This window comes from Trifolium pratense, linkage group LG4 (genome assembly GCF_020283565.1).
Source record: "Trifolium pratense cultivar HEN17-A07 linkage group LG4, ARS_RC_1.1, whole genome shotgun sequence".
In the NCBI taxonomy this organism is placed as follows: domain Eukaryota; kingdom Viridiplantae; phylum Streptophyta; class Magnoliopsida; order Fabales; family Fabaceae; genus Trifolium; species Trifolium pratense.
This window is the reverse complement of record NC_060062.1, coordinates 27,009,920-27,035,112: the sequence shown is the minus strand read 5'-3', so window position 1 is coordinate 27,035,112 and position 25,193 is coordinate 27,009,920. Positions and strand designations below refer to the sequence as shown.

At 35.0% G+C, this 25,193-nt stretch overlaps 2 protein-coding genes across 3 annotated transcripts; both read right to left on the bottom strand.

Moving 5' to 3' along the window:
* Window positions 1-1,891: 1,891 nt before the first annotated feature.
* On the bottom strand, window positions 1,892-11,703 carry LOC123920094 (kinetochore protein NUF2 homolog). The gene is made up of 11 exons (XM_045972228.1): window positions 11,423-11,703; window positions 11,104-11,328; window positions 10,908-11,001; window positions 10,645-10,824; window positions 10,164-10,253; window positions 9,558-9,665; window positions 8,955-9,008; window positions 8,590-8,704; window positions 8,236-8,393; window positions 7,922-8,017; window positions 1,892-2,153 (listed from the first exon to the last, which is right to left on the bottom strand). Exons 1-11 carry the CDS (start codon window positions 11,584-11,586, stop codon window positions 2,067-2,069), a joined length of 1,371 nt encoding a protein of 456 aa, XP_045828184.1. The 5' UTR covers window positions 11,587-11,703; the 3' UTR covers window positions 1,892-2,066.
* Window positions 11,704-13,799: 2,096 nt separating this feature from the next.
* Window positions 13,800-24,136, bottom strand: LOC123920093 (glucose-6-phosphate isomerase 1, chloroplastic). 2 transcript variants are annotated; one of them, XM_045972226.1, is made up of 14 exons: window positions 23,313-24,136; window positions 22,614-22,736; window positions 21,760-21,858; window positions 21,321-21,404; window positions 20,899-21,042; window positions 20,756-20,821; window positions 17,338-17,406; window positions 17,119-17,226; window positions 16,711-16,763; window positions 16,491-16,629; window positions 16,219-16,375; window positions 15,996-16,074; window positions 14,360-14,426; window positions 13,800-14,262 (listed from the first exon to the last, which is right to left on the bottom strand). In XM_045972226.1, the coding sequence occupies exons 1-14, from the start codon at window positions 23,838-23,840 to the stop codon at window positions 14,128-14,130; spliced, it is 1,851 nt and encodes a 616-aa protein (XP_045828182.1). In that variant the 5' UTR covers window positions 23,841-24,136; the 3' UTR covers window positions 13,800-14,127. The 2 variants fall into 2 exon arrangements, with proteins under 2 accessions (XP_045828182.1, XP_045828183.1); XM_045972227.1 differs by having other exon boundaries at window positions 23,318-24,048.
* Window positions 24,137-25,193: the final 1,057 nt, after the last annotated feature.

Here is a 25,193-nt window from a genome sequence, read left to right as displayed (position 1 = left end):
TTTAATTAGACTCATTACATAATAGGTACTCAAATGTGTATTGCTCTAATGGTTGTACATAATAAGTACCTAATTGGTACTATAGTTGGAGATGATCTTAAGCGGGAAATGTAGTTGTTATTAGATAAGCGTGTAAAATAATACTACACTGTCAACTCATATAATATTTGTGAAATTATTTAATGAACTTAATTGTTGTGGTCCGTTTGTGTTCTCTCTGTCGAGATTAATCATCATCAATTTGTACTGATACTATGATAACTAAAAAAATAAAAAATTATGTACCAAAAAAAATAAAAATAAAAAATTTACTCAGAGAACCGTGCATCGCACGGGGAACCCACACTAGTATAGAACAAAGTGGGGAAGTAGTTGACAAGTGGGAATAATTTGTTTTTTAATATTTTAATTCAAAATAATGACATGACAAAATAAAATGATATTATTGAATATATGTGTAATCATATATTACTCTGTCTGTACATTTCCTTTAATCTCAAAGTTAAACATGTATTCAATGTAATAATAAAATATAGTGAACGACTAACTAGAAAAAATTAAACCAATCATTAGTTGGTTCAGTAGTGATTGACGCTGAACTTGAGTAAGGAGGATCACTGTTCGATCCCTGCAACTACGATCGGGAGAAAGCTGAAACTACTTGATGTTAGAACTGATGGCGAAAGCCATAAAAAAAATTAAACGTAACAATATTAGCACATATAAAAACAATATAATAAACAACAAATTTTGAACCGTAAACAATAAATTATTTTTTTATAAGAAAACAATAAATTTAAATTGTATCAAAATGAAGAAACAAAACATATATTCCCTGTAACACTATATAAGCAAAAAATATTTTTCTAAGTTCATCGCATAAAGAATGTATTTGGTCTATAATATGGACCAAATACATTCGTTAACAATGAAACTAAAAATGTGATTTTTACTTATTTTTTAGTAAAAAAAAGAACATATATTTTAGTACAAACCAAAAAAAAAAAAAAAATAGAACTAAACTTACTAATAACAAAAAAACAAAAGAAATAAGAAAAATAAATTAAATTCAACTACACTATATATATACAGACCAAAAAAAAAAAAAAAAAAAAAAAACTAAACTCACATAATAATAAAAAAAAGATGACCAAAGCAGGACGGAAATACCTCCTACTCAAGATCCCGTAAAGTTCATAGCTCAAATGCAACTATTAAAGAAAAAAAAAACTATCAAAGCTGGAGATCCGAAACTCCATAGCATAGCAGATGAAGTTCATTCCTGTTCACTACCCTCCACGACGAGAGGTAAAAACCACAAAGGAATAACATATCATTCTTGAAAATATTTAGTCGCGGACTTATGAACAAAAATACCAATACCAAATCCTCGCTGTACATTCTTCTTACCTTCAACATTTTTCAGGAATTAAAATACCAATATCAAACTAAGAATGAAGACAATCTTCAACTCCGATTGACAAAGATATGTATTTCACGTTAATTTATAAAGTTTAATCGTTATTAAAGCTAACAGTTTACTCGAAAATATATGCTTATGCCTTCTTTGAAATGTCTATAGGAATTATTCGCCATAACGAGCACATAAAGAATCACAACGGATAAAGATTCAACTCTTTATTATCCCCTTAGCAAATAATCACAACGGATGAAGATTCAACTCTTTATCACAACGTGCATTTGAGCCTCTAAATGTCAAACCAAACAAACGTTATATCTTTATAAGAAAAATGCAAATGCATTTTATCCTCTTAATTTTATATAAGATTTTAGCCATTTCATTTCAAAATCTGTAATTTGTTGTCCTCTATTTTCACACATTGTTTAAATTTTGGTCTCAACCAAGAATTTTGAAGAAAAAACACAACAGTGATTGAAAGGACACCTACAATAATTTGAACATCTATCAAGCATAACAGTTATATATACAAATTTAGACATATATGTTAACAAACGAAAATAAATAAAACTGATTTCAACCAGTGTTTTGTTGCTAATGTGCTCAACATTGAAGCGCAAGTCTAGTCCACAATTAAACGGGAACCCTAATTGTCACACCCAGCTCCTTTAATGGTTGCATCCTTTAGCCCAGATTCAACCACATGTGCAATCGAATTGGAATACTTGTGAAACTGCATCAATCCACACAATAATAATTCAGTTATTTCTCATTTACGATCACACTAAGCAACGCGAGAATTGCCACTCAAAATTGGTAATCAACAGTTACATGGCAGTGGTAGAGCAAGGAATATATTTACCAAAAACAGAAAAGGTAAAATCTATGTAAAACTTGCAACTAACATAGTGACTTTTGAATTCCAATTAAAATTTTCATTTTCCTCTTGTGAGGTATTGATACGAACCAATATAAAAACAATGAAACAGTAAATGAAAATCAACAAAGGGGGTGAAAGCTTTATTGATAACAAACAATAGAAACAATTACAGAAAAAGGAATCAAACAATTCCTGGACTTTTCTGACGCAGAGCAGAGCTCCTTTTAGGAAGTTAGTACTTCCTAACCATTATAGTACAAAGATAAATTTCAAGATGAGTTCTGACACTCTCCCTCATACTCCTTTTATTATGGAAGACAATTGCACACAACTTTCACTCCAAATTAAAGACAAATCATAAGTAACCAATTTAGTCGCCAATTCCTTTATTGCTCTTCTTCCTTCTTGAATACACTTTCCATATTTTATGTCCAGCTGTATCATAGTGTACCAACTGCTCATGTGGTAGTGACTCAGCTAAATGGGTCTTATCAGTACCCTCCCCTTCAACTAGAACCTTGTCCTCAAGGTTGAACTTTGGGAATTGACTTCTCATCATAATTACTTCCTCCCAAGTAGCTTCTTCTGCAGTCTGCCCCTTCCAATGAACCAACACTTGTTTAATTTCTTCTCCTTGCTGGTTTATCTTTCTAGTGGCCAACACAGCTTCTGGTTCATAATTCTCTCCTTCATCCATTAATTCTGGTAGTTCTTCATTCTCATCATAGTTTCCCACAGCTTTTTTCAACAAAGAGACATGGAACACCGGATGTACTCTAGACCCTTCTGGCAATTTTAACTTATAAGCTACAGCACCAATTCTTTCAAGTATAGGGTAGGGACCATAATACCTGGCTGCTAGTTTGGCATTGATTCTGGTCACTACTGACTTCTGCCTATGTGCCCTGAGCTTGACAAAGACCCACTCTCCCACCATAAAGCTCCTATCTAACCTCTTCTTATCAGCTTGACTCTTCATTTTCTCTTGTGCCTTCACAAGCTGAGTCTTCAATTGTCTGAGGGCTTCATCCCTATCCACCAAATCCCTTTGTACTGCTTCTACTTTGGTCTCACCCTGCAACCATCTTGTCAAAGCTGGTTGTGATCTCCCATACACTACTTCAAATGGAGTCTTCCCTGTAGAGGCATGATAATTAGTGTTGAACCAGTACTCAGCCCAGTGTACCCATAACATCCATGTCTTGGGCTGGTCAGTAATAAAACATCTTAAATAGGTTTCTAAACACCTATTCACCACCTCAGTTTGCCCATCAGATTCTGGATGATAAGCTGTGCTCATTTTCAACTGTGTTCCTTGCATTCTAAACAGTTCCTTCCAAAAACTACTCATAAATATTGGGTCCCTGTCACTTACTATAGTTAATGGCACACCATGTAATCTCACCACTTCTTTACAAAACACTTCTGCTATGCTTCTGGCTGTATAAGGATGTTTAAGAGGAATAAAGTGTGAATATTTGGACAAACGGTCCACAACTACTAAAATTGCCTCATACCCCTTAGATTTGGGTAGACCAGTGATGAAATCCATGGAGATATCTTCCCATATCTGTTCTGGAATAGGAAGTGGCTGCAATAACCCTCCAGGAGAGGTAGCTAGATATTTTTGTCTCTGACAAATATCACAACTTTTCACAAAATCTTGGATTGTTCCCTTCATTCCTGTCCAATATAAATTTGCAGCAATTCTTCTATATGTTTTGTAAAAACCAGAGTGCCCGGCTTGTGGAGTAGCATGAAATTCCTTCAAAAATGTAGGAATTAAAGATGATTTGCTGGATATCACTAACCTGCCTTCATAGTACAAAACTCCTTGCTTGTATTCATAACCAGGTCTAGCATTAGGATCTTTCTGCAATTCTTTGATTACTGTCTGAAGCTTCTCATCTTGACTCACTTCCCGTTGTACTATTTGCTCCTGATCCCATTGAACATAGGACAAAATGCTGTTCAATTCTGTCCCTTCATACATTCTGGACAAGGCATCAGCTCCCTTGTTCAACTTCCCTTGCTTATATACAATCTCAAAGTCATACCCCAATAATTTAGCAGCCCAGTTTTGTTGCTCCATAGTCACTATCCGTTGTTGCATTAGTTGTTTCAAACTCTTTTGGTCAGTGGACACGGTGAACCTCCTCCCCAGCAAATATGGTCTCCAATGTTGTATGGCTAAGACCACTGCCATCAACTCCTTTTCATAAGCAGATTTTGTCAAATTCCTCACCCCCAAAGCCTTGCTAAAGTAAGCAATGGGTTTCTTGTCCTGCATTAAAATAGCACCTAATCCACTCCCTGAAGCATCACATTCAATCACAAATTCTTTTGTGAAATCTGGTAATGACAATACAGGAGCTGTGGTCAACCTTCTCTTCAACTCATCAAAAGCACACTGTGCTTCAGTACCCCACTTGAAACTGTCTTTCTTTGTGAGCTCTGTCAGTGCCTTGGCTATCTTTCCATAATCCCTAATAAATTTTCTGTAATACCCAGTCAGCCCCAAAAAACCCCTTACTCCCTTCACATTTTTGGGGACTGGCCACTGTATCACACTCTTCACTTTATTAGGATCCACAGCCACACCTTCTGCATTGATCAAATGACCCAAATATTCCACAGTTTTCTGGCCAAAACTACATTTTTTTCTGTTGGCTACCAACTGATGATAAGCTAGTAATTGTAACACTTCTTCCAAGTGTCTCTTATGTTCATCCCAACTTCTACTATAAATGAGGATATCATCAAAAAATACTAACACTCCCTTCCTCAATAAGTGTCTAAACACATCATTCATCAAACTCTGAAAAGTTGATGGGGCATTCATAAGCCCAAATGGCATCACTAAAAATTCATAGTGTCCTTCATGCGTTCTAAATGCAGTTTTGCCAACATCTGATTCCCTAACCCTCACTTGATGATAACCAGACTTTAAATCAAGCTTTGAATAAAAATTTGCCCCATGCAACTCATCTAATAATTCTTCTATGACAGGAATAAGGAATTTGTCTGGGATAGTTACCTTATTAAGAGCACGATAGTCTATACACATCCTCCATGTATTATCCTTCTTCTTCACCAAAATGACAGGACTGGAGAAAGAGCTTGTACTATGTCTGATGATGCCCGCAGCTAGCATCTCTTGCACTTGTTTCTCAATTTCATTTTTGTGGTGGTGAGGGTACCTATAGGGCCTCACATTAACTGCCCCATGGTTGTTTATCAGGTTGATAGCATGCTCTTTGTTTCTTTTAGGGGGTAAACCTGAAGGCTCTTGGAATACTCCTTCATATTTATCCAACAGATTATGCAACTCCTTCTGTTGACCGCTAGTTAGTTCTTGCATCTGCCCCATCTCTCCTCCCTTCACCCCCCACAACCCATCTTGGTTATTGAGTTTAGGCTTACTCAATATACTCTGTAACGCTACCACCCCTTTACCACCTCCATCTATGCCTTGTAAAGTCACCCATTTCTTCTCACTCCAAAAACTCATTGTTTGTTGATGCCAGTTCACAATCATATCACCCAATGTTTTAAGCCACTCAATACCCAACACCACATCTATTCCACCCAACTCAAACAAATGCATTGATGGAATTAACTTAAAATCACCAATACATAATTCCACGCTTTTGCAGACGCCCTGGGTACTTGTTTTGAAACCATCTCCCAATTTAATACTCGTAATTGGGGTCTCCTCTACTGGTAATTCCAATTTATGCACCAATTTCTGAGAAATGAAATTGTGTGTGGCTCCACTATCCACCAACACCAACACAGGAACTCCACACATTTCACCTTGGAATTTAACAGTCTTGTTGTTTCCATGAGAAATATGATTTAAGTTCAGAATGCACATCTCTCCCTGCTTCTCTTCATCAGATCCGTCCACCTCCACCGCTATGACATTCTCTTCCGTTTCACCTTCTGCATCCTCGTCTAAGACCAATACGCGAAGTTGTCTGTCTGGGCACTGATGCATTGGATGAAATGGGCCTCCACATTTGAAGCAAAGCCCCTTTTGTCTCCTATTCATCAACTCTTGGTAAGAGAGATGGGTAAAACCTCTATCACGTGCTCCATTTCTTCTTCTTTCTGATTGGGCTGCGCTCTCACTTCTGGGCCCATTACCATTATTTTTTGTACCCCCTCCTGAATCTGTCTCACGTCCCTTCACCATAACCCAATCCGTTCCACTTTTACCTGATCCATGTGAATTGGGCCTAAATGACCCATTTCCTTGTCTGGACCCGCGGTAAAAATTCGACCCACTTCCTCTAATCTCCTTCTCCACCGCTCTTGTCACTTGCAGTAACTTCGTGCGGTTCATCTCCCCCATAGCTGCTAAACTGCGCACCTTTCCTCTAATCTCCACTTTCAACCCATGCAAGAAATAACCCAGAAATTGTTTCTCTGGGAGTTTGGGTATTTGAGCTGTTAGATACTCAAATTCAGTAATATAATCATCAACAGACCCACTCTGTTTCAGCTCCGTCAACTGTTCATACACATCTCCTTCCCCATGTCCTCCATACCTACCCAGCAAAGCTTCTTTCAATTATTCCCACGTCAGATCTTCATCTTCTCCAATTAGAGAGTTGAAGAAATGGATTGTCGCTCCTTCCATACAAATCTGAGCAAGTTTCACCTTAACCTCCGGCGTTGTATCTTGAACGCGAAAATAGATCTCTGCTCGTGAGATCCACCCAGCTGGATCCTCACCGTTGAAAGTTGGTAACTCAACCTTCCTCACAGCATGACGAAACTCCGTCATTGTATCGCTACGAACAGTGTTAGAGCTGTTCCCTTTTGACATCGTCTTCTCCGGCGAATTCTGCTTCTCCGGCGAGCCTTTGACAGACAAGCTCGCATCCCCATCTACATGCACAGATTTCCCAAAGCATTTCTCTAACATCGCAATCAGGTTGACATGATTCTCTTTGACTGCATCCTGTACGCTAGCAAGCGTTGTTCGTACCTCTGAAATTTCACTTTCAAGTGCTTCTACCTTAGCTTCCATCTGTCTAAACGCTGGGAGAGTAACCTTCTTGGTGGGTGGCATTCACTGGTTCTCCGTCGAAGATCCGGTAGGTCGGACCAGTTTGATACGAACCAATATAAAAACAATGAAACAGTAAATGAAAATCAACAAAGGGGGTGAAAGCTTTATTGATAACAAACAATAGAAACAATTACAGAAAAAGGAATCAAACAATTCCTGGACTTTTCTGACGCAGAGCAGAGCTCCTTTTAGGAAGTTAGTACTTCCTAACCATTATAGTACAAAGATAAATTTCAAGATGAGTGCTGACACTCTCCCTCATACTCCTTTTATTATGGAAGACAATTGCACACAGCTTTCACTCCAAATTAAAGACAAATCATAAGTAACCAATTTAGTCGCCAATTCCTTTATTGCTCTTCTTCCTTCTTGAATACACTTTCCATATTTTATGTCCAGCTGTATCATAGTGTACCAACTGCTCATGTGGTAGTGACTCAGCTAAATGGGTCTTATTAGGTATGGCTGGAATTTAATGTTTTGAAGCCAAGCAGGGTAAAAGGCGACACCGGCTTCCAAAAGAAGATAAATGGCCACATACCTCTTCGACTATCTCTCTGCGTTTACCATCTAACTGGTCCACTTTAACTGTTGCAGATTTTTTAACCGAGGTAATTGTACTATTTACAGCATCCACCTATCAATTGTAAAGAAAAAATAACAATTAATTCTTTAATCAAACTTGCATGATTTAATAGGAAAGAAAATGCTAACAGGTGCCTAAAGAATACTAGTTATGATTTCATTTTCAAAAATAATAAGTATTCAGATAAGAAGCAATGTTTTCTTTAGTTATGGATGTATTTAGTGTTTATACGTTCCAAACAGTTTTCTATTCCACTTAATAAAAGATACCTTTGATAACATAGCCTCAACATTTCTCTGTCTAGTTTCAATGACAAGTCTCTTTGATTCCACCTCTGATTTTTTACTGCTTAGATATTTAGTTCCTTCCTCGGTCACAGAACTGCATTCTTTCTCCAACTGCTTCTTCGACCCTTCCAGATGCTCAACTGAGGAGGAAAAAACAAGCATAAAAAGATGAAGGGAAAACACAACACAAACACATATAATATACATGTTTAAAGAGCAATGCTATATAGCATTGAAGTTTTCTCGTAGAAATCAATACAACATAGCATGGCATAGTGGCATATATAATGTACACCATCATTGCTTGCTTGCTTGCTTGCTTGCAAAAGAACATACCTTTACTTTGCATTTCAACCAATTTGACATCAAGTGACTTCTCCAGTACTTCTTCATCGCCAAGTTTAGCTTTTATTGCTTTGAGATCCTTTTCAACAGATTTAGAAGAACTCACCTATAGGAAGTTCTAAAAAAATCAAACAATAGGTTTTGCACAATAACTATCTTTGAAGGAAGAAAAAATCCCACAGATCATCGTATAACATCTCATATCTCTATGATAGTTTTCCCATCATGAGCTCCATTCAAATACAAAAAGAGAAAGTTTTTCGTTCTTCAATATACAGCGGAAAATTCATAAAAAAATTTCAAACCTCATGTTAAATGACAGAGCAGAGGTCAAATAACCAGAGGATGGGGAATACCTGTTCTTGTATAGCCTGCATCTGCCTGTAGTGTTTTGACATTTTTTTGTGAACCTGAAAAGGAATTGATAAAAATTGATCTATATATTATCGAGGAAAAACATTACATTATGAATATTAGTCACAAACCCATGACCCATGAGAATGAGATACTGTTAGGTTTTTGTAGTTTGCTTTCTGAAATGAATAAATGGCTACAAACAAACATAACTGTTAACCAATATAAATCATGTTGAAAAGTGAATGATAACATTTATGATGCAAATTCTTAAAAGCAGATTAAGTAATCTGATTACCCCCTTTATGTTGATGTTTATTCTTTAAGCCCCCATTACAAGGGGAAAATAATTTTACATATGTACAACATAATTTCATCAACGGCAGCACCGCCAAATGGACTACTTGACTGATAATAAGTTTTGAAAAGTTGAGGTTTCACAAAAGTTGAATCATATTGCAAGTTTAGGATAGGGTTGCAATTGCATCCTAAAGAAATGTTAAGTAATTAAGAAAGAAAGTCACTACAGTCCAACAAAATTATTACTTAACCCAGACCCAAAATGCTGATGAAGAGCAAAATTAAACTAGCCTTTGGCAACATACCTTGGATAAAACTTCAACATGGGAAGTCTTCTCATGGAAAGTGTGCATGGCTAATCTTTCAGCATTTCTTGCCACCTCTCGAGCTAACTTCTTTTCCTCTAAAGCCCTCTTCATGCAAGATTAAAAATAAAAAAAAAAAAAAAAAAAGCAAAGTTAAATGGGTAGAAGTAGGAAAAACATTCTAGATCAATCTACAGTCTACACGGAATGTACATTCTAAAATAACTGTGGTTTTAGTTCATCTGAACTGCAATAACAATTCTGTGGTTAAATTAAATTTTAGTTTCCACGTACTTTTAATTTAATTCCTACAATTTCTTTTCAATTCAACTCTCACACTTAAAAACATCTTCAAAATAGTGTCCACCACCACTTTTCATTGTAATATGATTAGTTTAGCCCTTGTTGGACATTGAGTAAAAAAGATCATCAAGTGAGCACCTTTTGATTTATAGGAAAAGAGCAATTGTTTAAAACTACTACTGTGTTAGCTGAGAACGTATTAAGTTTGATTTTGCGAACAATAGAATAGACTAAACTACAACATTAAATTTTTCATTGGCAACTGATTTATGACGAATGGAGATAATGAACTGAAAAGGATACCTGTACTTTATTAGGTGATTGGACAATCTTTGATTGTAGATTTCCATTCCCCTGAACATTTTGTACCAGTCTAAATTCAGCACCAGAAATCTGGGGCGAGAAAAGGAAATAGAAATTAGAATTATCATCAAATATCATAATCTATCATCAAATACCCGCAAAGCTGCAAAGGAAATAACATTTACTAGGAACTAATCAGATTAAGCTTTAATTACCGATGGTTATAAACAAAAAATGAACAAAAGGAACCTTCCAAAACTGCATCCTGCTATACATGTTCAAGTTACAAAAACAACCAGAGGTTCAATGTCCTAATCCTAACATCAATTGTTCACAAAAACCTATACATCAATTATTTTTCTTCTATATACTGTTCAAAAAACCGATAAATCAAGAAGATTATGTAACTCATTATGTTAACTAAGCTTCAATTATTGTTCAAAGCATATTATGATTGTGATCTATCAAATGAAAACCTCACCTTATCATCCATTTCCACATTTTTCTCCTTCAACTTCTTTAAAGTAGTCCTCAGAGACATCTGTTCGTTGTTCAGGTTTGCGATTGTTTGACGCAGCTCTTTCACTTTTGCATCCACTTCCTGAACAGAAGGCATATCTCTTTCCCTGGCTTCTTTGATTTCAGCAATCGCCAATTTCAACTATAATAACGGAATCAAACTCAATCAATGAAATAACCTATCCCAACACACACACACAAAAAAAAACTATTATAATTTATAACCTGGACTATCTTGGTATTTTCAATGTCCAGTATTTTCTGTTCTAAATCGTTGAATTCGTCGACAATTGGTGATATGGAATTCATTCTCGAATCCCTGACATAAAAAAAAAATTGACAATTAGGTCATATTTTATAGTTTTCTATTTTTTGTTGAATTATTGAAATGGTTGAAAAAGTGAGAGTAACCATAACCAACCTGTAGAGACAGAAATTGAGAAGAGCGCCAAGGAAGAACTCGGTTCGATGAGGATCAGGCTTGACAAGATCGGCCATGTTAAATGTGAACTTGTTCGGACATTCAAGACCGGTAAGCATTTGTTTGATCTTGTGGTAAATCTTGATAACGCGAACTGATCCAAGGTGAAGATCAGGATTCTCGAGACGCTCTAACGAATCGAACTGAAGTTGGTCATTGTCTTCCCTGTGAGAAATAAAAGAAAGAAACAGTGTTAACAAGAAAAGTAGTGAATGAATGAGAAAAGTGTGATGTGAAGGATTGAAGAGAGATTTTATACTCAGGGAGAAAATCGAGATGGTTCAGGATACGAGTGTAGAGATCCAAAACAACAAGGGATTTAGGGTTAGAGATTTCATTCTCGGTGACAGATGCTATTCCAAATTGGGATAAGACTTGAACTATTTCCTTCCTCGGTAGCCTCGGGTACTCGTAGTTCGACATTGCGGTGGAACGGCGGAATTAGGTAATACTAAAAAGGGGCGGTGGAACGGCGGAATTAGGTAATTAGGTAATACTAAAAAGGGGCGGTGGAGGCTGCTCGCGGTTCGGTTTGGATCGGTTTTGAGGCAAAAACTCATCCGATCCAAAAATAAATTCACTTGCGGTTTGGTTCGGTTTTGGATGACAAATAAACAAAATCCGATCCAATCCGATCCAATATTATGCGGTTTAATTTGGATCGGTTTTTTGATATCCAAATTATAAATTGTAATTTTTTTTAATAAATATTATAAAAAACGCTACAAAATAATAGTTTGACATTTTTGATAAAATAAATATTAAGTTTGATGTAAAATATAACATATAATATATTGAAAATTAATATTTTGGAACGACAATTACCAATTATATTCGAAACATATAAAAAGTAAAAAAAATAGATTAAATTAAACTAACATAATATTAACAAAATTTAAAATGAATAAAAAAGGTTAATGCAATATATATATTTATACTAATAAAAAGATAAATAAATATTAAAATATATGTATGCGGTTTGATTCGGATTGGATCGGTTTTAAGAAATCAATCCGAAATCTGATCCGATCCAGCGGTTTTCATAAAAAAACATCCAAACACATCCAAAAAACTTCCGTTTTTTGCGGTTTTTCATTTTTTTGGATCGGTTATCGGTTTTTATTTGGATTGGTTTGGATTTGAGCACCCCTAAGTTTCTCAATAGAAGGGAGTGAGTGATTTGAATTTGAATGCGAATGCGAGTTATTTGACTCGTTTTAAGTATATCTTCACCCGTGGTTTGGGCTGGGTGAGGGTTTTGAGTCCGATCCGACCCAACCCAGACCATTGTCTAATTGGCAACCCAGACCATTCTATAACATTAATAATTCGTTTAAAATAAATTAAGTGAGTCTTTACAAAAATTGAAGAGATAGTACTTTTTATAAACAATCTTTCAAAAACATGTTTGACTTTTTTTTATAGGTTTAAATATGTTTTTAGTACTTACATTTTATCTTATAGTTAAGAATAGTCCCTACATTTTTTTTATAGTTAAAAAAAGTCCTATAATTTTTTGTTATCAAAATTAGTCCATTTCATTAGTTTTCTACCTAGTCACTAAAGAAAACACGGACGTGGCAAAGTGTGACAAAAGATATGGTGACACGTGTTAATACATTTACATATATATTATAAAACAAATAAAAATGAATAAAAAACAATTAAATAGATATGGCATCAATTACTATTAATTCCAAAAATAAATTTAACTTTTTTTATTTGTTTTAATAATATGTCAATTTGTTGACAGGTGTCACCATATCATTTGTCACACTTCGCCACGTCAGCGTTTCGTTTAGTGACTAAGCAAGAAACTGACGGAATGAACTAATTTCTATAACGAAAATAAATATAGGACTTTTTTTAACGATAAAAAAATGTAGGGATTATTCTTGACTTTAGGATAAAATGTAGGGACAAAAAATATATATTTAACCAATTTTTATATAAAAAAAAACTTAATTACGCTTTAGTCCCTTGTTTTTATTTTAGGTTTCAAGTTGATCTCTTATCTTTACTGCAAGTTTCAAGTTGGTCTCTCCCGTCAAATTTTTCACTATTACTGTTAAATTTGGACACATGTCATCTTTCCAAGTTTGATTTCCGTTGGTTACATGTCCAAATTTAACGGTACTAGAAAAAAATTTGACAAGAGAAACCAACGTGAAACCTGTAGAAAAGATAAAAAACCAACTTGAAATTTTTAAAAGATAAGAGTCCAATTTAAAACCTAAAATAAAGATAAGGGACCAAAAGTACAGTTAAGCCTAAAAGTCAAAGAAGTCAAAGATAAGAAACTTTATATTAAAAATAACAAAATTTAAACTTCAAAAAGTTAAATATATTTCCTTAACCAATTACGTCAAAACTCATTAGCATTTTCTAAAATATCTTTTTACTTCAGTAATCGGATACAAGTTGATTCTTCTTTTCATGTAAGTCTAAAAATTAGTCTATATGAAAAAATATTCAAATTATTTCAATTATTTCATATTTTAATTATTACCAATCACACCAAAGGAATGAAAATCCTAAAAACTCAAAGTGGTGTGACTGTGACCCATAAATTTTAACCAACAATGTGAATAAACATTTTAAAGAGTGCATCGTTATCATTATTCCTAACAACTTAATTTGGCCAAATAACAATCAAATACATTTATACAGATTCCAATTTTACATAATCCAAATTTGCTTTTCAGAATGTCCAAACATTCCACAAAAGCTAGCCAGCTTATTCCATTATGTGCCTCTCAAATTTATTAATATGATTCCTTTTCAGATAACCAAACTCAACCACTCTTTAAAAAAGTTTGTCTACAAAAAAAATAAATCTTTTTCATTGAAGATGAAGTGATCCATCAAATAACCAAAATAATTTATTCCAAGCTACTTCCTTTCCTTTGATGGGCATTTGAACATATCTATAACATTATGAAATGTGGATTTCATTGGTCTAACTCATGCATACAGTTCATCAACATTACACTCTCCCAGAAAAACTTTGACGCTCCTTGGAGAACCACAGTTACCTTCAGCAATTAGTGCTCTGTCATTGGCAGCCATATGAGCAATAATCTTGTAAATTACTTCAATCTGCAGAAAAAATATAAATGTTAACAATTCTTAATAATGTGATTAATAAACTTCATTGAAAAAATTAATATAGAGAAGCAGTGAGGTAATGTTTTACATCTTCTGGAGCATGGCAACGTTCAGCTACTTCTTCAATCGTCAATGGTTCAATAGGCTCCTTGCAGCTGAATATAAAAATAAATAAAATGTAATTTGGACTTAATCGGACAATATATTTGTAAAGAATCATAAATATGCTAAACACAAAAGGTGAATATGATGAATAGAAGATGGATATTGACCCTCCTATAGTGATATCGTTAATTGATAGAGAAAATAAAATGGTGTCTACCCTGCATACACCAACCTCAAACTTTCCTAACTCAGGTGTTCATGAGGGTCCATACACACTGATTGGAACAACTACTTTCTAAAGAGGGAGACTATAGTAGAAGAAATTTCGGAAAGAGCAAATGCTCCCAGCGGCAGACTCCTGCGGCTCATCAAGCTATAATCCAAAAAAGAAACACGAACTAACTTCCCTCACACTGAACTACCCCATATAGCAAAAAAAGTCTCTCTTCCCCCAAACTAAGTTTCCCTCCAATTTGTTATTTACATGTAGGTCCCTCCACTTAACCAGATCCAAAAATCTACCATCCACCTGAAAATCTGCTTGTCTCCTCAAGGCAGAAAAGAGAAAGTTTTAAAACAGTTGCCTTCATATTCCTTTGTTGCTTCCTTGGCATACTTGGACTTCGACATGATGGCCCAATCAGTAATAGATTTATTTGTTGACTGTAGTCCCTCTTAAATACTCATTGTAACACTTTAGCACAGCAGGATTGTAGCATATGTGATCATATTACCCATGCAAATCAATTGAGAGTAAAAATACAGCCATCTCATGACCAAAAGCTCATTGTTTTTTTGGTCCAATCTGTCTTGGTTTCCCTCAAGGTTTCCCCATTTCCAAGATAAGGTTGAACTCCTCTAATTCCAGAACACAAGCATCCACAAACAGATTTGTTCGGCCCAATTGGATCACCAAAATATTACATTTTTCTTGAAAAAGACAATGCCATTTCCTAAACCAACTTCAAACTCCTTGATTTTAGTGATGGGTAATCCTTAAGAGGCCACTAGTTTGGCAGTATTGAAGTTATGACTAGCTGCAGCTCTCAACTATCAATGAGGAGTAGGATTAGGTATCCTCATCCCAGTACCTAGATTGTCCTTGAAGAGGGCCACATACACTGGTTGTAAGACCTCTTGATCTATTGGATAAGTCTCAACAATGACTGCAAGCAACTAGAGCATTAACTCGCTGTGACGCCAGCTAGGTTTGCATATGAATTCTCCCCCTCGTTACCTCTCAATGAAAGCCCCAACAGATAGAAATTTCATATCTAACAAAGGGACTTTTTATTATTGATAAGTAAAGGAAAATACAAAAGTACAAGCAAATGCTCTAGCAAAGGTAAGCTCCTGCGGCCCAAACTATAAGCCAAAACTAAAATAGGAACACACATGACCACTTTCACTTCCTCTGCATATAACAAATCTGTTCTCTCTCCTCTAACTAACTTTCCCCCTCCCATTTGTTACTGACAAGTTAGTCCCTCCCCTTATCACTTATCAAGACCCTTTTTACAACTAACCAAATCCATGAATCTATAACACACTTATGAATTTCAAATATATTTCTAGCTAAGACAGAAAAGCCTGATATTTTCAAACATGTTACACCATACCTTGCCTCATTTAACACTGCCAACACCCGCTTCTGAAGTGCTAATACTTCTCCTGCTGCTTTTTTACCCGCTTCCACACCTAGTTATCAGATAAGTAGTTACATCACTTACATGATAGCAATGGAACTAATAGAGTAGGTGGTTATATAATTCAATTTGCATCACTCAAGCTTTCTCTATGATCCAGAGAATAAAAAATAGGCTAAAGAGGAAAGATGTTTACCAGGCTGGTGATAAGCATTTATGTTGACAAGTGAGGCATATATCCCAACTGCTCGTTCATACAGTGCAACAAGGGCTCCAACAGCTCTGGGAGTCACTTCTTGCACAGTGACTGTGATAGATTCGCGGTCATTAGCGTACAAAGCTGACCTTGTTCCCTGTGGAAACTTCAATTTTTAGCACTAAACATAACAACTAACCCCAACCAATCTTTAAAATTTCTATACAATAATCAAACTCGATGAGAAAAACCGTTTGATTACTATGTCAGACCTGTAGCATACCAAACAGGTAGTCACCACTGGTAACACCTGGTTCAAGCTCCCAATCATGACCAGGTGGTCTATCACGCAGCACCTCAATGAATGTTGCAAAGAAATTGTGTACACCTTCCCTCAGTTGCTGAATATAGCTGTACACAATCAAAAATTTAACAAATTTATTCAAATCAAAAATTATATCAACCAAACTTAAAAATGGAATAACAACTCACGCATGTTGATCCGTGCTTCCTTTATTTCCATAGACACTAATTCCTTGATTAACCTGTAATAAAAAAGTCAGATTTGGATAACATTAATTGATGACAGTTGATTAACCTGTTTAAAATTAAAAAGTACTAGTTGAGAGATAACATGTAGCATGAAACATCCACCATCCTATGATGTTGATACAAACTAGACCTATTATCAACATGTTACTCAAAAGTTAATGATATTCCAATGCAATGTGTCCAACATTAAGACAGTAACAATCAATTAGAAAACTATAAGCTATAAAGCTCCATTCAGCTGTTTCTTGATATAAGGCAGCTGTAAACTGATTAAACAATTAAAAGAAAATCTAGCAATTCATCCAAAATGCGGGACAAAGTATGATTTGCTGCATGTGCCACACATACCCGATTACCATCCAAGTCATATTCCTTGCCCAGAGATTCCATGACCAGTTGCTGCAAGTATCTACTAAATAATAACAGGCTGTCCTTGTACGGAAGGATAACCATATCCTTAGGAATAGAAAGAAAGAAAAGAACACAATGAGCAATAGTTACAAAACAGGAGACAATGACATGAAACAGAAGCAGTTGTTAATCGTCCATAAACTATATAATTCATACCTTGGATCCTACACCATCTGTAGCCCAATACCAACATAAAGCCAGCAAAGCAGCAGGATTGTTCTTTATCTGCATAAAGTGTATATTAACAGAAGATCCTTAGGGGTTTTTTCTTTGTGATCAAGAAGATTCAAAATTAAGCAGATAGAATTGTGAAGTAAAACCGAAAGCTGGAAAGAAAAAAAAAAATAGTACCATACAAATGATTGTATCTTGATAGATGATTACTATTAGGATATTAACTTTGATGAGTTGATATTTTATTTTGGTTATTATTATCAGAGCCTAAGTGCATTTAGTAATTTTGAAATTCCTGGCTGTGGATTTTATCTGGGTTTGGGTATGTGATGAGAATCGCGGAGCGGTTGGAACAAAACAAGAGTTGTGATGATACAGGTGGTGGAAAGACGCCACAATCGGGATGGAAAAACCGATCGATAAGTCGTGAGGACGCCACAACCGGCTATGGAGGCTCCGGTTGATAAGTCAAAAATTAGCGCCACGGCAAGCCGATAAGCTAAAAATGAGGTTCAGAGAACCAAAGAGAATAAATCTCATATTTTTACTCAATCCAAATCTTTTTTAGCAAGAGTTACATGCCTCCTATATATAGGAATAGCTTATAATGATGTAATAAGCAAAAAGTAACTCCTAAGAAAACAAAAGGATTTCAGCTACTAACCATCATGATAGTGGGGCTGAATTATTACAAGGAAAATGCAAAATAAAAGAAGAGATAGTGGTGCTCTTTTAATGCTTGGTGCACCACTTTCATATGCTTAGTGGAGGATCACTTCATTTTCCACTATCGCATGCTTGGATGATAATCTTCAACTTTGGATCTTTTTATTCCATGACCGAAATAATTCTTCTTGTTAAGGGATAGAATTTTAGGATCACATCATTCCCTCCCTCTTCAAGAGAATTCGACCTCGAATTTGTAGCTTGAATACCTCCTGGGTCAAAAATAAATCTAAAGAATCCATCACATATAACTTTCACCTTTGATAAGTTTTCATTTTGATTTAAAAGATATGTTTGCCCTTTTATACACTGTGATTCACAGACAAAATGATCTTTCCAAGACTTGTAATTTGTTTCCACTAGTTGAGGAAATTCTTCTTCATTTACTTTGTTCCCTTCATGACATAAACGAGAAATGTTAGACAAATCAATATGATTAGAAGAGTCCCAACACTTAATCATACAAACCAACTTAGAAGAAGGGACTAGTGTAGTTGCATGCCATAACTTCTCAACACTTTTCTCTTTCTCCCTCTCATTGATCTCTATTTTTTCTTTATTTTCCATCTGCTCTTCTTCTTCTTCTTCTTCATGAATTTCTTTATTGTTCACCTCTTTCACAATTATCTCTTTTTCTTTCACCTCACTTTCAAGTATCTCCTTACACCTTTTTTTTTCTTCATTTTCTTTATCCTTCTTCTCTAGATTTTTGAGGAGATCCTCCCACAATACTTCAAAACTTGCCATATGACTTTTTATTTGTTCCTCACTTTTCTTTCTTCTATCTTCTCTTTCCTTTTCTCTATCTCTTTTATCATAATTTCTTCTATATTTCCTCTCTATGCGGTCTAACTTTTCATGAATTTTTTTAAACTCACTATGAAATAACTTCTCTAAATCATTGGTGAAGACTTGCAGCATTTCTTCATCCATCTTTTTTTTTCCGGTTTTTTTTCACTTTTTTTTTTCAAACTATGAAAAACGAAAATAAAACCAACAACAAAATTGAAAAGGATAGATAACACCTGATTTGAACCTGAGCTCTGATTACCAAATGATGAGAATCGCGGAGCGGTTGGAACAAAACAAGAGTTGTGATGATAGAGGTGGTGGAAAGACGCCACAATCGGGATGGAAAAACCGATTGATAAGTCGTGAGGACGCCACAACCGGCTATGGAGGCTCCGGTTGATAAGTCAAAGATTAGCGTCACGGCAAGCCGATAAGCTAAAAATGAGGTTCAGAGAACCAAAGAGAATAAATCTCATATTTTTACTCAATCCAAATCTTTTTTAGCAAGAGTTACATGCCTCCTATATATAGGAATGGCTTATAATGATGTAATAAGCAAAAAGTAACTCCTAAGAAAACAAAAGGATTTCAGCTACTAACTATCATGATAGTGGGGCTGAATTATTACAAGGAAAATGCAAAATAAAAGAAGAGATAGTGGTGCTCTTTTATTGCTTGGTGCACCACTTTCATATGCTTAGTGGAGGATCTCTTCATTTTCCACTATCGCATGCTTGGATGATAATCTTCAACTTTGGATCTTTTTATTCCATGACCGAAATAATTCTTCTTGTTAAGGGATAGAATTTTAGGATCACATCAGTATGCAATAAAGTTGTTATCGTGTTATTGGGCTTTGTTTTAATATTCGATTTAGATTTTGTTGGAAAGCCACCTTCATTGCGGTCCACCCTTAGCCACTGGGCTGCCTTCGTTGTAGCCTACAGTGGTGGTTATAAGGCTTGGAGAGTCCTCATAGAAATTGATTTCAACGAGTTGTGTTAGGTCCTAAGCCAGAAGTCTAACATGATATTAGAGTCTATGCTAGATCCATTGTTGGCCCACACACACTGTCCAAGCTCCAGGCCCATAGCCTGGGCGTGAATGTGTTAGCAAGTTGCCTTAATTGTGATCCACCCCTAGCTGCCTTAATTGTGGCAAATTTGGACATTCTTCAGCGTAGCCTTCAGCACCTTTATGGTGTTGGATGTGAGAGGGTATGTTTAGTCCCGCATTGACTAGATATATGGCCTAGGTAGTGCTTATAGGGTTTGGGCAGTCTTCACCTTACAAGCCAATTTTATAAGGATGTGGTAGGCCCTAAGCCCAAATTCTAAGATATTTTATTAAAGAGGCCTATTTAAACAGTTGTAGAGCTTTTTTTTTAATGGTCAATCAGATTTAGTATAAAATTCATCAAACCTTCTTGATTGTGATGATTGAAAACCTAGGTGTAATGCATAGGTTTCTTTTCTTGTTTTTACTGTCTACCTTATTTTCTACCCCTAGGAGTACTATTTATTTATTACATTTCCTTGGCAGACTCATTAATAATTCATCCCATGAAATGCCAGACACCTATCACAGAGTTAATGTGCAGCACCAAATAGCCACCAATTGAACCCTAAAGCCACATTATTGCTTCAAAATTCCTATCAGTAACCTATCCACCTTAAACCATCAACCAACCATTCCTCTCCTATCAAACAACACTTAAACATGGACATAGAAAATTATTAAGTAAAAAATGTTCCTTTTAGTAGAACTCTTTACATCCTCCTTACATTTGCCAAACATACAAAAACATTCAGCAAATAGGAACAGCAGTCATGGATCTTCAACATTAAAACATTGGCTAAAATATTAGGAAAAAGATGCATACCACAGTACTCCTATTTGCCTCATCCATCAGTGATGCACCAAGAAGCATTTCTCTAATGTCAATGGTCTGGATCAAGAAACATTACAATTGACCGCAAAAAATCGAAGTAGGAAATAACTTAATTAACATTTAAGACCAATTACCTGCAGAGCTGCTGGAAGCAGGCCGACTGCAGACATCTCTGACGTTCTACCTCCCACCCAGTCAAACATGGGAAATCTTGCTAACCATCCCTCAATTCTAGCAGTATTATCCAACAAAGAATTTTCTTGTGTTATAGCAACACCCTGCATTATACCACAAATTAACAGATTATCATGAGCTTGTTCAAAAACAGATTATCATGAGTTCATAAACTGACCAGTGAGTACAGATGTGATATATAGGGGCCACATACAAAAAATTATGTTGGGCTAATAAGAATAACTGAAAAATCATGACAAATATTCAGAACCAAGTTTATTTTATTTTAGTTTTGCAAAATACTATCCTAAGATTTGAACATATTATCATTCAATAATAGTTAAAAGGAAATTCTCAAGAAAATTAAAACCTGAGATTAAACCTGTTTTGGGAAATCCAATCCTGCTTCACGAAAGGCCTTCTGTACTTCTAACAAGCCATTTCTAGTTTCGGGAGTACCTCCACTCTGAAGATAAATCAAAACTTTCAATTCAATAACATGTCTAATATCATACCTCAATATGTCCATTAAGATTAGTGGCATGTGGATTAAGAAATGCAATTTATGTTCTAGTTTTTCTTAAAATCATATTTAAACATCCTATAACACCCTTTCATTTTTGGACTTTTGAATGGTCAAATAGTGAATTACTATAGAATTGTTATGTGAACAAAAGGGTATGATAGAAAAATTGTAATTAATGTTATATTGACCTTCTAAAAAGGTTAGATAAATAGGAACAACTATTTTCCCCTTTCAAATGAATCGACAAAAGGAAATGACAAAAGTAATGAAAAAAAAGTATAATCTAAATCCAGACCTTAGAAATCACGATTACAAGTGTCGAAGCTAGTTCAGGGCCGAGTTGTGCAATCTGATGATCAATGCCAGCAGGATCTGTGTTGTCAATAAATCTTATCTGCCAAAAGTCCAGAGAATTGTGAGGCCCAAGAACAACTTATTTCCATACTCAATGTTTGTTTGGTAATACAAATAAGCTAGCTTATAACTTATTATATTAGCTTATAAGCTTGTTCCATAAAATTAGAAGTGTTCGGTAACAAGCATTTCTCACTAGCTTATAGCTTTTTTTCATATGTTATTTCAAATAGCGTTTCGGCTTATAGCTCATGGCTTTTTATATTTTCTTAAATTTACCTAACACTTTAACTTCAATTAGGTAACATTTCAGCTATAAGTCATCAGCTATCAATTATCAACTATAAGCTAGCTTTTCAGCCATCGGCTAGCTTTTCAGCTATCAGCTAGCTTATAGCTTGATTTTACCAAACAGAGACTCAATATACAACAACACCGGTTACTCTTGCTCATTGATTTTGTAAAGAACCAAATACTAGAATTGCAAGCGAGATATATGACACAATTTGGACACCAACTTTCATCAGTCGAAACAAGGTTACCCCATATTATCACAAGCACTTTACCCAAAAAAGGCAAAATGACAACCCAAATATCTATTCATGAAAAATATTTTATTTTTAATTTTTTTTCCAAATTTTGAAAAATAAAACAAAAATGTGATTAAATTCAATAACTGTATTTTCATTTTTTTTCAAATTAATATCGGTAAATTGGATCGAATTTCAGACATTACCAACAAACAATTCAACATTTGCATTCACAAAAACAACACAATTGAATAGCACTCATCACCTTGAGTGGAGGATTATCAGGAGCAAGTGCCTCTGCAACAAACTGTGGTCCAAGTGCAGAACCTCCAATCCCAACAGAAAGTATCTGAGTAAACCTTCCCTCAGGCGATGAAGGAGGCTTAATCTACCAAAAACCAAACCACAACCGCATCAACAAATCCACACACCCACATAAACAAAACAAAACAAGTTAATAGGTAAATTGGTCCTCAAAATTGTAAACATTGCAAAATATTCCCTCGTATTTTGGTGAATCGGCAAACACATACATGTAACTTCAAAAGAGTTTAATTTTCACACATTGTCATCATAAAAAACATTAAGCTGCCAACCAATCACAATCATCCATATGTATAACTTCAAAAGTGAGTTTGACATATAGTAAACTGTAAAAGCCAAACTGCATATATGATCGTATGACGATTATGATTGATTGAGTACCTAACTTTTGTAATTAAAGACTACTGGTATTATGTGATGGAACATTACTATTTTTTATAAAAAAAAAAACATCCGGCCCAACTACCGACTAATCTGAGAGACCAATCCCATCGTCCACGGGGGGTTAAATTATAATGTGACATTTAACGTGCCCCATCATACATACTAGTCTACATTATACAATTTGAAGATATATTTGACTCTGACTAACAATTTTGCTTATTTTTTCATTGAACAAAAACACGATCCATTGACTAACCTTACCAGAGACGATATCATTAGCGAATCCACAAATCGCATCAAGAGTATTATCAATCTGATTCTTAAGAAACGAATTAGGAGCACGATTGGAATCCCTAAGCCAATAATGTCCAACCATACGACCTTCATCAGGATTCGCAATCGCACCTTTTTCAAGCTCCTCCATAGCTTTAAACGCCGCCTCAAATCGCGGTTCCATCTCTTTAACAAACTCATCGGTAAACCCGACCCGACTCACATCCAGATATAACCCGATTTCTTTGTGTTGGTATAGCCAGTCAACGTAACGACGCCATAAAGCACGTGGCTCTTTCTCGAGACGGCGGTTGTTTGTTGCTGAAACGGCGGAGAGATCGGTTGGAACCTCGCGCGCGACGGAGCGGGTTGGGGAGAGTTTAGGTCGGGTTTGGTATATAGGGAGATGGGAACGACGTCGTATTGAATTAGCGAATGCGTTTTGATTTGTTTGAATATTTTGATAGTTGAGTGTTGGTGAAGATGAATAAATGGTTGAAATTGAAGCCATGAGATTGGAAAATTGAGATTGTGAAAGTGAATGAAAGGAATGGGTTTAGGATTTGACCATTTTATATTGAAGTTTTGAGTTGAAATGTTGAATGTATTGTTTTGTTTATAGTTTATTTATTTATTATTGTTGTGTTAGGTTGATGGGTGGAGGAGAATAGAATAAGAGTGGGTTTGCGCTGTGACTGTGTGTGACTTAGTTTTATTGTTGGTTCAGGGCGATGATATTAAAGAAGTATATATTGGTTTCTGATTGGTTGGTGCAATTGTGTCTGTTGTGTTGAGTTTTACTAAAGTGGGGTTGCCTGCTTTGCCCTCGAAAATTCCTCATGTTTCAATTCAACCTCGCTTATGAAAAAAAAAAAAAAACGGTAAAGTGCACTTTTTTTAAAAATGTACTTTTTTTAAAAATGTAGTTTCAATTAGGGATGATCGTGGTGCCATTTGGTTCGATTTTAAGTATAAAAATTATTTTAACCGTAAGATAAAAATATATATAGTTCGGTTTGGTTCATTTGATTTTAAAAAGTTATTTCAACCGACTTGAATTAGTTCAGTTGATGCGGTTTATATCACAAACATAAACCAAAATTTAATGGTTGATTTGAGTAGTTTTTATAAATTTTGGCCCCACATATACTTTTTTTATTTGTGATTAGTTTTAATCCAAAATTAGCATTATTTTAATTAAAATGCTTAAAAATATTAAATCTTTGTTTGACAAAATATGGTGAACACTCCGATACATATATTATGTGGATATGTATTGGTACACGGCTTAAGTGAATGATTTTGTTTGGTCCACAAATAATATTTAATGTAGAGTTAAGCCTACACATATAAAATGGGCTCTGTATAACCTGGACCAAAACTTGATACCTAAAAAAAAAAATCTGGACCAAAACTTGTATTAGGCTCCATTTGGCCCGGCTTTTTTATGGTCTAAAAGCTACTTCTTAAACAAGGTTAAAAGTAAGAGCTTTAAAAAAAAGTTAAAGTTGTTTGGCAATTCTATAAGAATTATATTTTATGTTTGACTTAGTATATACATTATATTTTTTGGTACAAACATTATTGATTTATTTTTTTTACGGTAAAAATTAAACATTATTTTATTTTAAGTATCGCGAATCACACCATCAACATAAATATCAATACAAAATTATGAACTTAACATTCAAAGACAAACAAGAGAGAATACCAGATAAAATAACATTAAGAAAAATATCACCCAAAACATAAAAGTAAATATAAATAGAAAAGTTTGTTATAGTTGAACTTTAACCTAATTAATACTAGATAGTTTTTGTCAATCATACTTGTCTCACTTATACATGTATAGAAGCCGGTCTAC